The sequence below is a fragment of the Sipha flava genome, unplaced genomic scaffold (assembly GCF_003268045.1).
Source record: "Sipha flava isolate LNK unplaced genomic scaffold, YSA_version1 103_pilon_pilon, whole genome shotgun sequence".
Lineage (NCBI taxonomy): Eukaryota > Metazoa > Arthropoda > Insecta > Hemiptera > Aphididae > Sipha > Sipha flava.
The window spans coordinates 368,945-383,990 of NW_020271717.1; the positions used below are offsets into that span (position 1 = coordinate 368,945).

Genomic DNA, 15,046 nt, shown 5'->3' on the forward strand with positions numbered 1-15,046 from the left:
CATCACCTTTATACTGTCTTTATTTGCCTATGTTGTTAAATGTAATACGCTCGTATCAATCGGTATAATGGATAAAAATATGGTGATATGAAGTTTTTTCACATGATAATGCTAATTTTATGGCAGTGAATAATTTTATTTTATTGCATACATCATTATGATAATAACACAACATTGTTATGACGTTATTACACGGGGTTATATCTAAATGTTCTACTCTAATAACAATTAAACTATGAGTAAATCGTGTTGTATGATTACAGCGATATTCTTGTCACTCATATAAAAATGTGTGTATACCATATTACATATGGTACATTATTATATAATATGTATGTCATACTATTACTTGCTATCATTGAACTCCCAAAAGTATTGATTGAATTGCATCTAGCTACTCTACCTCTTTGTACGACTAATTAGATTTAGAAATAAAGTGAAGTAGATAAAAATTACAAGACACACAAGAGTAATAAATAATTATACGTTAAAAATCTACAATTATGTACCGTCACTGGATTTCGATAAAAACAATCATTATAAGTGTCCATAAAATATTGAAAATTAGTGGACGGATGAGCGGTTCGCCCTTCTTCATCGCTTCGTCTAAATTGAGCACTGCTAATATCATATTGTCTTATTCAATTAGGTACCTATGTTTTTCGTTCATCTTTTTCTGTAATAATCCATCAAGTTGGTCAAGGGCGCTTACCATACACTATTTTTTTTTCTTCATAAAACTCCGTTTAATTTCCATTTCACTTAACAACTGGAAATCATTGCATCATTGCACTACCGTTGACCCCGAACATTATTACTTATTAGAGTATTATTACGAGATATTATACAACAAAAGTTCAACATTATATAAAATACATTCAACAAACTTGACACAGCTTACCTAGAAAATAAAAATCTTAATATTAACAATATATTAAAATACTACTGAATATCATAGGTAAACCTCCATTTTAACTCGTAGAAACGTAATTCCCTCCATCCGTTAAATGTCAGTACGTCACATTTTATACTTAGAGGTAAGATATACACTATAATCTATACGAAATAATAATTGTAATTATGGTGAAAAATTGTGAAAAAAAAAATTATTTTAGACTTTTTATTTTATTGCTCATATTTCGCATCGGTAAAAATTCGATTTTTCACGTAACACCGTTATTCAATATAGTAAAAACTCATGAGACAATGTATGCGGAAATGATATTTTGTTGGTTTATGCATAGAATTGGTTATGTTTCAAATGAAAATATTAAATAAAAAATACATAGAAAGGTAAAACAGGTTTCTTTGAGTTCAACAATTTGTTATGAATCTGATCAAGATCAAGGTAAAGTTAATAAATGCATTACTGTACAAATAATGAAATTTACTAAATTGATTTTAGAATCAAATATCTAAATAGTACATAATAATATAGGCAGTAATGTATTTATTAATTTTATTAGTATTAATTAACGACATACTATGATGCATTTATATTATTTATAAATTGAATTAAAATAACGTTAAGACTGTTTTATTCAATTAATTGTTAGTACTAGAAATAATGTATTTATATAGAAATTATTTCGAGTTTTTATAACAACAACATGGCTTATAAAAAAATGTACACTTGTATAAATTTAAGTATTTGAAATCATTGATTAAAGATTTTAAAATATCAATGCAAAGATCTAATATTTTTAAAGGATATATTTGTATGATTGTACTTGACTAAAAAATGTTTTCAACAATTAGCATTTTATGTAGGAACTGGGGTTTTTTCACGCATCTCAACAATACCAGAACAATTATTTTATTTATAGTTTCATTATGTATACATATAGGAAATACATATACGTATATATTTTATCAACTTCAATAACGCATTGATAGATTTGATTTATTGTTTAAAAATGATGATAGGAAATGTACATATTATGTTAGAATTAAAATACAATAAACTGAAGACGAGTACCTACTTAGCAGACCTGTGAGAGAGTCTTTGTTAAAAACACGACATTCGATTATTTCAACATGGATTATATTAAAACTTTACAAAGGATAAAACATTCGTCAATAACTCGATACTTATTAATATTTATTTATTCACTGGGAATAAAATATTTTAGATAAATAATATTGCGAACAAAGGATAACTTTATTGCTATTTTACTGTCATTATCCAATTTCATCGATACTTATAAGAATTTAATTTATACGCACGCTGATTAAAGACTGTTACATGATTCGTGATCGTAGTTAAGTTATATAATATGTGCATCTATGTATATATACATACATATTGTTGTTGTTATGACCGTCGATATTCTTCTTCTTTTTAAACAAAATAATATACTATACAATTTAAAACAAACATTAAAAATTTATATTAATATAGGTTTTTAATAGAAATAACCTTCCATGTTTTAATTTTTCCAATATTGAAATTTTATTTTAATTTTTTTTTCCAGGAAACTCATTCTACATTTTTTCAGCTTTAGTATTGTTCATCGTGGGCAGTATTACAATAGTCTACACACCATTTAACATATTAATGAATGAAGTAAGTTTCGATAGTAATCAGATAAAAATATTTATAGACATAATTACACAAATTATCATTATAGGCATGGTATATACTTAGTATAAACCGATTTTAATATTATACTACATATAATTTATGTTAAATAAGTTAAAAATGTTTGGCATCACTCCATATACGTTCCAATCACCCAAATTAACCTACTTACCTACTGTTTTAGAATGTCATCATTCTTATATCATAATATTATAAATGAATTGGTGTTAAATGATGATTAAAAAGTTGACAGATATTGCATATCTAGTAAGTCGTGTTATATTGCGGTATTGTAGATTTTTAAAACTCCACTAGTTATAAGCTTTAGGCTCTGAATAATGCATTTTCCGGACAATTTGTTAATCAGATACGTTTTATGAAAGTGATATGAAAAAAAATCCTCCCAAATAGTGATTTCTAATTGTTATCATGTAAATTAAATAGAACTTGTTCACATTCTATTTATCTTGTTAACATTCTATGTTCTGGTGAAAATATTATATTTTGGATCCAATTAGTGTTTTATAGAAACTTCACATTTACTAATGATATGTTTCGTATTGTTAAAACGATTATTTTCACATCGATTAAATATTCTATGAGAATGCTTGTAAAATAGATAGTAAAAACGTTTATGATATAAATCAGTATTCATTCAATACAAAAATCGAATCCATCACGTGGAAACTATAAGTGCAGTAGACGTGTTCGGAATACATTATCATTCCGTTTACTCTATTACTTTTATAAATCGTACCATAATATAATATGCGTTTATCCTCTTAAGATGACTTGAGCCTCTCGAAATATATACGTTAACATCGACCGATTGATCATACGGAGATGTTATGCATACATTAAAATCCCCAAATATTTTTTTTCTTACCGCAAGAAAACCTGTACGTACAAAAGTGTTTATAATTAATTCATAATACCACTGCATCATATCTACTTACTATTAAATTAAATTTGGTGCAACGGATCATCTAAATAGGAATCGCAACCCAGGGTCACATTAAGGAATTTAAGGAATTATTCACATTAAGATATCAGCTAGTGTCGCTTCGTATGTCAATTGCCTTAAAATATGCCTTAATTTGTTTCTTATCTGAATTTATACAATATTGTATCCATCCATAATCGTTATCATTTGTTTTTCTTCAGTAATTGCAGACGCCGCTTTCTATAATTTTTCTTCCTATTGAAAACCTCGGCACACTACTGAAGACACGGTTACATCTGAAAAAGGAAATATAATTTATTACATTTTATTATCATAATAATATATTTTACGACTGTACCTTACATGGATGTTATATACTCGTAAATATAATTAGTACAATAATATTATTACATTGGACGTAATATCGTATGAAACATTTTTTTATTAAGGATCGAATGATGTTTAAATCATCCTTCTCATCTGTACAACATGATGCAGAGGATATGGTACTTACATTAAACATTATTGCATTTAATATCGACTTGTCAACGTGTTCTTATCGATGGTTAAGTTACGTAAATCTATTATCACTTCGAGAACATTTTCAGTTGGGCATTTGAGTAATTTACAAAGACTACCTTGTTAGGAAATAATATCGAATTAAAAAATAATATTTCACTCGAATACATCGTTCTAGACTTAGGTCATTGAATGATTAACTATACGCCTCTAAAAAAAAAAAAAAAACAGATAAATTAATAATCTTAATGTTATTAAATGTTGAAGTAACAGCACACAGCCTGTTTGAAAGACCAATCCTGTCAACAATTATCGTGTATCGCTATGTTCATCGTTTATGCATAAGTGCACTAATAAATGTGTTGAATATTTATTTGATAAGATAATTAATACCTATCGGATGTTAGCGTCAATATAGCATCCTATAAGAACCCTAACAATTATTATAAAAGTAAAATAAAAGTTTTTAATTCTACACCGCATAAAATGTGCTTTTCACCGTTGTCGAATATTTTATAAAACTTGATTTTCAATCATAGGTAATCTGAAATTATATTTCACTTATATATAAAAAAATATTCATTTTTTTTTTTTTTTTTGCCGTTAACAATAATCAGCAACGTTTCATTTTCCGTAAGGCTAAAAAGTATAAAAGATATTGTAACAATAATTGTGTTGTTTAATAGACCAAGTGATTTACTAATTTCAACAATTTATCATATTTGTCCGTATTACTTATTACAAAAAAAATTATTTTACCAGTCAATCATCAAGTGCAATCATAAAAGTATTTTAAATAGGTACTTAATCAAAATAATTCACAAATACTTATCCAATTCATAAAAATACAAATTATTAATGAATTGTAACGATCTATTAAAATTAATTAGACTGACTAAACTACTGACTCCGATTTAATAAAAAAAAAAAAAAAAAACTATAGAATGCTGTTATAAAATAAACAATAGTTTTCTTTTTTAATTAAATAAACAAAATAAAAATGTATTCGTTATATAATTACTATATTACTAGCTGATTTTCACCTTGTTATTGTGTAATCACTGTTATTAATTTTTTATTGCATTCTTAATTTTTGATTTGTTTGTTATTTTCACTAAATCAAAGAAATAAACATTTTTTTTTTTCTTTGGGTTATCAAATATAAATATAATTTTTTAGCTAAATTTATTTATAATAAATAAAATATCTTGTTTTATTATTACATAAAATAAAAATAATAGTCGTAATATCCACAAAGACGAATTAATAAAATAGTGTAAGATAATATTATCCGGCTAGTTGAACTTCTGAACATCTTAAAGAAACCGTCGTTAATTTACAAGTATTCAATCTATTTTAATCATCGTTTTGAAAGAATCCGTTTTAATAAATCTTCATCAAAGACGCATAAAAGTTTTTAGCCTTTTAGTTAATTTATTGTGTCATTATCATTATTTTCCAACGACTATTTCTGTTCATATGAGATATTTCAATAAATTCAAATTAGTGAGTAATTATTTTAAAACAACTCAAGGTAAACTCTGAATAAAAACTTTGTTCCTGAAAAGTATTTTATAGCTATAGAAAAAGTATGTAGTTTACGGACTTTTATAAAAAATAATTATTAAATAATATTATAAATTTATAAATACAATTTATTTCAATAATTATTGTTAATAATTAAAACGTTTACATAATATTTACTTTTGTGTGTAGATTAACTTTCATACTCGTACAAAATTTTATTATTATAAAATCCTCTTACCATAAGTACGCCGCATAGATAAATCTTCTCAGAAATTATAATTTTTGATGTTTTTTTAATTTTTTTTACTGTCAAATATAGTAAAATATTGATTAAAAAATTTGGAATCATTGTTTATTACTAATCGAACTAAGTGATTTGCTTAAATCCATCAACAAAACGTCAACTGTGATGTATTAAACACGTAATACATAACAGCGTCTAAAGTACATGCAGAAACAACGTATAAGATAATTTTGTAATTTTTTAGTGTATCACATATTACATATATTTAATAATATAACACTATGCTGTATGTTTTATAAATAATATCCCATCATTCTTGGATACATCATGACAATATATCACTATAGCATTAAAATTTACGTCTACCAAAAGTCAACGAACTTTCCAAACGACATAAAAAAATATTTTGTGTAAAGATCCGTTATAACGACTACTTTAGCCCATACTCGTACAAATGATGTCATTCATTCATCATTGAATCCTTCAGTCCTGCTGCAGGGGCATTTTTCGCAGCATTCAAGGACTTGCTTCAAAAACAATGTTTCTGAGTTTAAAATAATATGGGTATTATGATATTCGTACTCCTTTTCTTGTTGTCTTTGAATTGACTTTCAACTACAACAATCTTTCTGCACAGTTAGAATTTACTATTTCAATAGACTTTGTACTTATTATAATGAAAAAATAAATTAATAATTTAATTTAATTAATCGATTAGAAACTGACGGAAAAAGTATTATAATTATATGCAGTAAATAAAACTTGTGTTTTTCGCATGTTTAAATTATAGTAATGCAAATTTTTAAATAATTGTATAGATATATTATAAAATAATATGACTAGCTCAACAACTTAATCATCGATCTTATAATTATATACTAAGCAGATTAGCAGCGTTGTTGTAAGACATATATTTAAAAAATATTAAAAAAAAAAAAAAAATCATACTCTATGATTATAATTGTCAGGTTATTTTCGTCTATGGTATTTTCACTATATTGCTTGTAATAACTGTATTTTTTTTCATTTTTTTTATTTTTGTTCATTCCTTCATGCGTTCACAATTTTTAAATTATTCTTTTTCATCAAATTAAAAAATCTTATTAATGAATCATCGAATTACTACAATTTAACCAAAAATATTTATAACAAATTGAACATTTATATCTTAAACTACGAGTATTGCACAGAATTAAAAAAAAAAAAAAACAATTGACAATTGTAGAAGCCACTGACAGGTGGAATATTCAAGCCACATGCGGTAAAAATTAAGAGGTGACCAATTTTAACGTTTTTAATTTTTTTTATTATTATTATAACTATTTTTAAAGTTTAAGAAGAAATTAAAAAATTATTCTGAAAATCTTTGCAAAATATGCAACATGCTTTTCACTTCAATTTTCAATTCAACTTGCGTTTCAACATTAATTTTCATTTTTATCTAACGAATTCCTTTATTGAATGCAATAAATGCATGCTTTTTACTGTTCTCGATAACGACGTCACAAATCAATCGTGTTCCAGATTAAATACACATGTACTTCTCGGTATTAGTGTGGCCTACTTAATTATTGCAAGGGCAAATAAAAAACATAGGAAGAAGCGTTTTTTGATGATCAAAAATTATTTAAAAATTCGAAATTTTGGAATTATAGATGATTTGCAATTCATTTGCAAGATATTTTATTTAAAAATTTTACACGAATATCCAAAGCACATTTTTATTCAAAATTAAATATAATTGAACCAGAAATAATAAGACAAACCACTCGTCTTAGAGAGGCTACTCCAGCTAAAATTAAGTTGTTAATAATTATGATATTTAGCTACCGGAGTGAAATGCAATATAAAAAGCACGACGTGTTGTACGGATTTCCATTGAGTGCGGAAAGTCTTGGTTAATAGTATGGGTCACTAAAATGTAGTCGTTCAACTCGAAAGGCCCTATGATGCATCAAACGAAAGAAAAAGCGCATGCGTGTAAACATACCATATTAGAAATACATACTGACACAAGCAGTGCCGTGATAATACGATAACAATTGCAGATTAAAATTAATTTAGTAGTAGGTAGTCGTAATAATTACACAGTCCCTATTTACAATATTTTTTTGGTATACTCAAATAATAATACTCAAATACGCATAGGTACCTCCATAAGATAATGTACAGTTGTATTGATAAAATATACACATCTCCTAAGGAACTAATTCTACTCAAAAATTTTAGTGGGATTTTATCCTCCCCCCCCCCTTTAATACGCCACTGTAATCAAGAAGTATGATTAGAAGAATGTAAAAAGCATAATTATGTGAGATTAAAAAAGATATCTGAAACATTTATTTCAATCGCCTTTGTTAGCAATTTTTATAAAATAATATCTAATCTGATAAGTGATTGTGTTCAGAGCACCGAATCTTTTTGTACTTGACGATTAATAAATTAATCGAAAATTTCAATATTGCAATATAATAAGATACTGGGGTGATAATAGTTGAACGAGTAGTGCCTTGATGTTCAGACATCGGTTTCGTGTTTGATTACATTAATTATGATTTATGAAGAAATTTTTGCACATATTAATAGACTAAAACTGCAATCATCACTTACAGCCACTTTTTTTACATTTTCAATCTTATTTTTTTGGTGTGAAACTATATATTACTTCGTTGGGTTGTTCACATTTTAATTTGTACAGCATCCCAGTTCGATTGTCTGGTGAATATTCTTCGTTCATTAGATATCATTCTGTATTATTTAAGTTTAATTTTTAATTTCATATTTTTCTTTTATTATTTTGATTGGTTTTCTTTAACAGTGATTGATAATTTACGAAAGCCATTTGCACACTACTGGTACTATCTTGAAATAATATAGATAACAATTTTCACTATATTCATTTTTATTTTTATTCTGTGTTTTTTAGAGACTGAAAATGGTACGTGGTCTACCGGCTTACGAATGGTGGAAAAATCCTCCCGATGAGGTTTTACTTAGAGTGTACTTATTCAACGTAACAAACAGTGAAAGGTTTGAGAACGGACTCGACAGTAAACTTGAACTAAATGAAATCGGTCCAATCATTTTCAGGTGAGAATTTGCCAGAATTATATAATAATTAGTGCGCGCATTATTGTATGCATACATATAGTTTTGATGGAAACTATATTTTATTTTTTAATGATAATATTGTTGATTTACGATAAACTTTGTGTGTATCAGCATAAATCTATAAATATAAATTAGAAATGAAACAAAAAATTAACATTTTCGAGAAAAAAGCGTAATCCGACCGATATTGATTGTCATACATGATTTTTTTAAAAATACCTAGAGGATTTTCGTTGTAACAATATGCATAACACATGTGTTTTTATAAATAAATAAAAATAATAACCACAAGTCAAATTTAACCAATAACAATTTATTGTATATACGTTAATAAACTGACGATAATTCTTCAAATACATACTTCCTAAAAAATAATTATTTCTAACCAAAAAAATTCCAACACTTAACAACAATATTAAAGAATAAATTATTATTAAAAATATCAATCAAGATCAGAACATTGAACCTATTTGTAATTAAATCAATATAATTAATAAACAAACGTGATATATATATATATATATATATATATATATATATATATATTAGAAAGTTCTTGAGGTCTGGAAACATATAAATATTACAATATACAAATATTTAAGTCACAACGTTCCACCCATAGACATACTATCTAAATTGTATCTAAAGACTAAGCTTTTCTAGATAACGTTCAAACACAAATAGGCATAAAACACTAGGATTGGCTTATATTTTTACTGGCAATATTTCTCATAAGTGATGATGTCATTGAATATAATTAGTAGGTACTGAATATAATTTATTATCAACGTTTTTATTTATTCATCGTAGATTTCAAATGGAAATAAAATAATAAATATACCTTAACTTGATATATACTTCTTTTTGATAAGTTTTTTTTTTCATTTATACTCTCGAAGCCCTTGAAAAATCGAAATGTTTAGCGCGATGTTTGTTAACAAATAATAATGCTTCCGCTCAAGATTCAACACGATCGCATCAAACCGAAATAAATAACTCTCTTAAAAATTGTTATTGCTCGTGCGGGAATCTTTTACCATTAACCAAAAGATATTTTTAAGTTTTAATTATCAATAGATATAATATTCACTGCTTCGCTGATCTAAAGCATACGAATGATTAATCAACATGCATCCACATCAGACATATCACATGCGTATATTCTTCATTGTGTCTATTCGACTCGAATGTAAACAATTGCAACGCAATGATTGTAGTCGGAACAAAATGAGAAACACATCAAAGCAGCAGTATATCTCTACATTTTATTGTTTAAAAATATAAGTCGTAATTCATTTTTACAAACAAATCTATTTATACGTGATACTTAAACTCGGCTTTTAACATATCGAGCGTTACAAATGATTCCGGAACAAATTAATGCATTTATACGGAAAAGCATTTATTATTGTTTATTTTAGAGAAAAATGTCCCCCCCACATCAGACTTAATGTATACGTATTTAAAACAATTCAGCCAATACCTATAATCTATTTAAAAAAAATATTAAAAATAAATACCATAAGGTTAGGCTATTATATTAACCATAATCCGTATACTGGTTCGGCAACACATTCGTCGAGATGTACTCGGGTTCGATTCATTTTGTACGAAATATGTTTTTAGTTTTCCATACCATACCATGCAATCTCTTACGACCCTATGCACGAGCGATTTAAACGTCTACACGACATAATCGTTTACCTCGAAAACAAAGAATTGTAATTTGCATTGACATAGGTAATATATATATACAAACATATAGTTGTGTGCGCGTAACATGTTCGTGTAAAACGTGTAAAAACGCATGCGCACCGCGCAAAGACGAAAACGTGGAAAAAGTAAACATTTGAACGTCCTATACAACAGTCGGTGTACAGCTATTACACTCATATTTTAATGATACACGTGTCCCACCTGCAATCACCACAATATGAATAATAAATAATTCCTGTCTGGAAGCGATTCGCTGCGTTGTTCGACGTTGTTTACAGGATTTTTTTTTTTTTTTTGTGATTTTCTTCTAGAGAATTGTTACGGCACAGCGATGTGAGATTCAACGACAACGGTACAATGACTTATGTGGCCACGCGTACGGCTGTATTCTTGCCAGAAATGACCAACGTCAGTTTGGACGACAATTTAATAATACCCAACTTCGCCGCATTGGTACGTATCATGGAAACACGAACAATTGGTAGTCACTGTTATTAATGTTACGTGTCGCAACATCAATATAGTATTTTCATAGACATCATCAGTGAACAAAATCGGTCGTATTTCACAACATTTTCACGCGACAATATCTATAATGATGTGTGCTTACAACGGTGATTAGATAATTGATGAAATGAAATCGATTGAAATAAAATACGTTTTTTTCGGTATACCAGACAATTACTATTAAAAAAAAAAAACTGTCTTTAAGATAATAACAATTGTTTAGATTGTTGAAAGATCGTTAAAAACAAAACTTGTAAAATAGATTTATTCTAAACACATAATATTAATTTGACACTAACGTTGAACATTCTGATTGCAGTAGGTCAACTCGGCCCAATGAGCTAAAGATTAATACGTAATATACAAAAATATATTAGCACCAATAGAATGAGTTTTAATGAAAGTAACTTGACTAAATATATGGTTGTGAATTCCTTTTTTAATATTAAATTTTATGTTTAATTGAAATTTGTTTTTTTTAGAATTAAATTAATAAATACTTTTTTTGGCTACTTAAAATGCTTTTTTGAGGATTTATTCTGCTACAAAATCCAAGCCCTAATTATTAATTATTATAATTAATATTTTAATATTATAAAAGTATTATACTTACCAAAAGAAGAAAAGAGATTTTAAATAGTATCCGTTAACGATGCTACATCACTACATCAAATTAAGTGATTAAAATCAGAAAATCATGTAAATATATTAAATTATCAGTTGTTGAGAAAAAGTGCGTATAAATGATTTTTTACATTAGTATTCTATTTTGATATCACAGAAACCTTGGATATCCGAGCCAATAATATTCTTATGTAAAAAACCTTTAATGAGTCATCATTTTAATTTTAGAGATAAATCTTAGCACGTTTTTATTTATTCTGATAAATTCAGTGTTTATATTATAATTATAACGATCATTTTAGCTATCAGTTTTATTTTAAATAATATAAATAATGGACTTAAAGCATTAGAGATACTATTTAGTCACGTTCATAAATGTATGAACGAAGAACAGTTATACTTATGACATTTATTAATTGCACTCATTTAATACAATTAGATATCTAATCCCCTAGTTACTAATTTTATTATTTATTTATAAAACTATTTTTATAAACTACTTATTTAAAAACTTATACAATATTGAATGAACAACGTGTACATAATTTTGTGAATGTAGGTATAATAAAATGGCTTTAGATAGTTGAATCTTATTTAACTGTACCGTAAAAGCTTAATATACTTTATGGATATCGTGTTCAAATAATAACCAACTCAAAACTACTTACTCAAATTTAATTATTTATTTCTCGTATTGTAAAATTTTATACAAACAGATTGTTTTATTTGCAAAAAAAAGTACTTGTTGATGTACATGGTTTTACTTATTTCGTGTTACATATAAAAATAATTGTTGTACTATTAAAGAAAATATTTGTTTAGAGTAACATGATCTAACTTTTATTAATTATTTATACTTTATGTTTTCTATACAGGGAATGGCATCATTTTTGTGGGATGCTTCTTTCTTCAAAAAGATGAGTTTTAAAACCATGATAAATTTTTTAAACACAAAAATGTTCATTAAAACATCAATTAATGATTGTTTATGGAATTTAACTGATCCACTAGTCCAGAATGCAAATATGTTGATACCTAGTTTAGTTCCTGAGAAAAATATGGGTATATTATACCAGGTAAATAATTTATCAATATTTTATATAAACTATTATTATGATTCGTTTATTAAAAAATATAAAATAATAAAATATGATCTATTTAAATTAAGTAAATAAGTATGTAAATACCTAACCAAAATAATAATAATCTATATTTGAATTGATATATAATTACATTTTAAAATTCATATAAAATTAATTAAATATTCAAAATTATGTTCAAAGTTAATTTAATTAAGTTTGATTAATTTGTATTAAAAAAAAAACCACATTTCAAAGAGTAGGAGATATTACTTTAAATACAAAGAATATAAATTACATAAAAATTAAAAATTATTTTAATTGTTAAATTCTGAGTAGTAGCCATTGGTTTTACCAGAATTTGTATTTTTTTTATAAATATAAATATATAATATTGATTTTATTTTTTTTGTCGATTATATATTATATAGTATCTGATGTCTTTTTTTTTTGCTTAAGTTCACACATTAAAAATTAAACCTATCTTCTTAACAAATTTGGTTCTGCTACCTACTATATAATAACTATCTTTTTAAATATAAATTAATATACCAGATCTCTTTCACTCAGAAGTATTTTTCAAGAGTTAATGGTACATTAATTTCAAGTTTGAAAGACAAATACAATAATATATCATTCACCTGTTTCTGTATCTCACACGATCATGGAGTATTTTCCTTATTTATCTTTTTTATTTTTGATCAAAAATTGAATTTTTTTTTATTTAGTTTATAATTTATGGAATATGCACAATATCTTATACTTGTAACCCTCAAGTATTGTTATTCATACCCTAAATTCTACATTCTTAAATAAATAACTCGCTATACGGAAAATAACTCTTTAATGTGAAACTAACAAAGCTTCCAAAACTGGGGGTTTAAACATTTTTGGAAATAATACATTTATATTTATATTATAAACTATGAAAAGAAGTCAAAAACCATTTTTAACAAAAGAATGAACTCTAAGAAATCTCATGTTACAATTATCAATGGTTGTTTAATGTTTCAATTATTTTTTTTTTTATTCATAATATTTTATATTGACGGAAAATAGTGAGGATTTTGAGCCATTTATTCAACGTAAATAACTAACTTGAAACTTGATTTATGGATTATTTTTAGATTTATAATAAGTTTACTGATGAAGTTACTGTGTACATGGGTCCGGAAAACGAGCCAAGATTTTTTACGGTTGAAAATTACAACGGAAAACCTAATCTAGGTATCTGGGATGATATGAAATGCGACAGTGTACAGGGTGCGACTGAAGGCGTTACGTATCATCAGTTCATATCGAAGAATGACACATTGAAGTACTTGAGAAAAACCATGTGTCGAGTGACGCCGCTCAAATACAAAAGTATGAGTTCTCTATTTCTAAAACAAAAATTCTGCTACGCGCTCCTTAAAATGTAACTTAACGTGTTGGTTTTTTATTTTCGTAGACGAGGTGGTCAAATCAGGTATGACAATGTATAAGTTCGTTTTGCCACGCACCGTGTACGCACATCCACAAACTGATCCTAGCCTAGAAGACTGTTTTCAAAACCCAGAATCAACTTCTCTCCTTTCTGGTCTCTCCGATGTGTCGCCGTGTTACTACGGTTTGTAACTGAAAATTGTTTTACTGCCTACGTACACAAAATTATATTGTAAAACTAATAATTAATAATTGCGTTACAAAATGAAATTAATAATTTGTTCATTTTGTTGAATGTTCATCAGCAAGTTTTAATAACTGCGGCGCAGCTTATTTTTAGACCAAAACAGTAATGATATGCAATTATAGTTTAATTTCCGAGATTAAAAAAATGAACCCATCCATCCGAGGTCTACATCGATGTTTTTTTCGGCTTATTTCAACATGATCTCATTATATAATTTAACACGATTTCCTGTCTTAACAAGATTTTTTTATCCTTACTACATGTTATTTAATTTATAGACCAACAAAAATCTGAAATATTTAATTAAATTATTCAATTTTAAATGACATTACTTATTATAACGAAATTGTCTATAACGGAGCATTAGGTACGCAAAAGAGTGTTATTTTTAAACACTTGAACTAACCGATTTTCATCATATCATAATTCATAGGACAAACAATTTTACTAGCTTTCATCTATTGGCTCACCACATAATATACCGATTACATTAATTGATCAATAGGTATGAATAATTTTGTTT

The 15,046-nt window shown here is 26.4% G+C and overlaps 1 protein-coding gene across 1 annotated transcript in view; it reads left to right on the top strand.

Moving 5' to 3' along the window:
- LOC112682389 (scavenger receptor class B member 1-like) overlaps positions 1–15,046 on the top strand; it is a 37,351-nt gene that overhangs the window by 20,423 nt on the left and 1,882 nt on the right. Inside the window, exons 3-8 of the mRNA XM_025552978.1 lie at positions 2,475–2,566; positions 8,741–8,904; positions 10,953–11,094; positions 12,648–12,848; positions 13,979–14,216; positions 14,302–14,460. Of these exons, the coding sequence (XP_025408763.1) occupies positions 2,475–2,566; positions 8,741–8,904; positions 10,953–11,094; positions 12,648–12,848; positions 13,979–14,216; positions 14,302–14,460 (996 nt within the window). The remainder of the gene's footprint in view (positions 1–2,474; positions 2,567–8,740; positions 8,905–10,952; positions 11,095–12,647; positions 12,849–13,978; positions 14,217–14,301; positions 14,461–15,046) is intronic.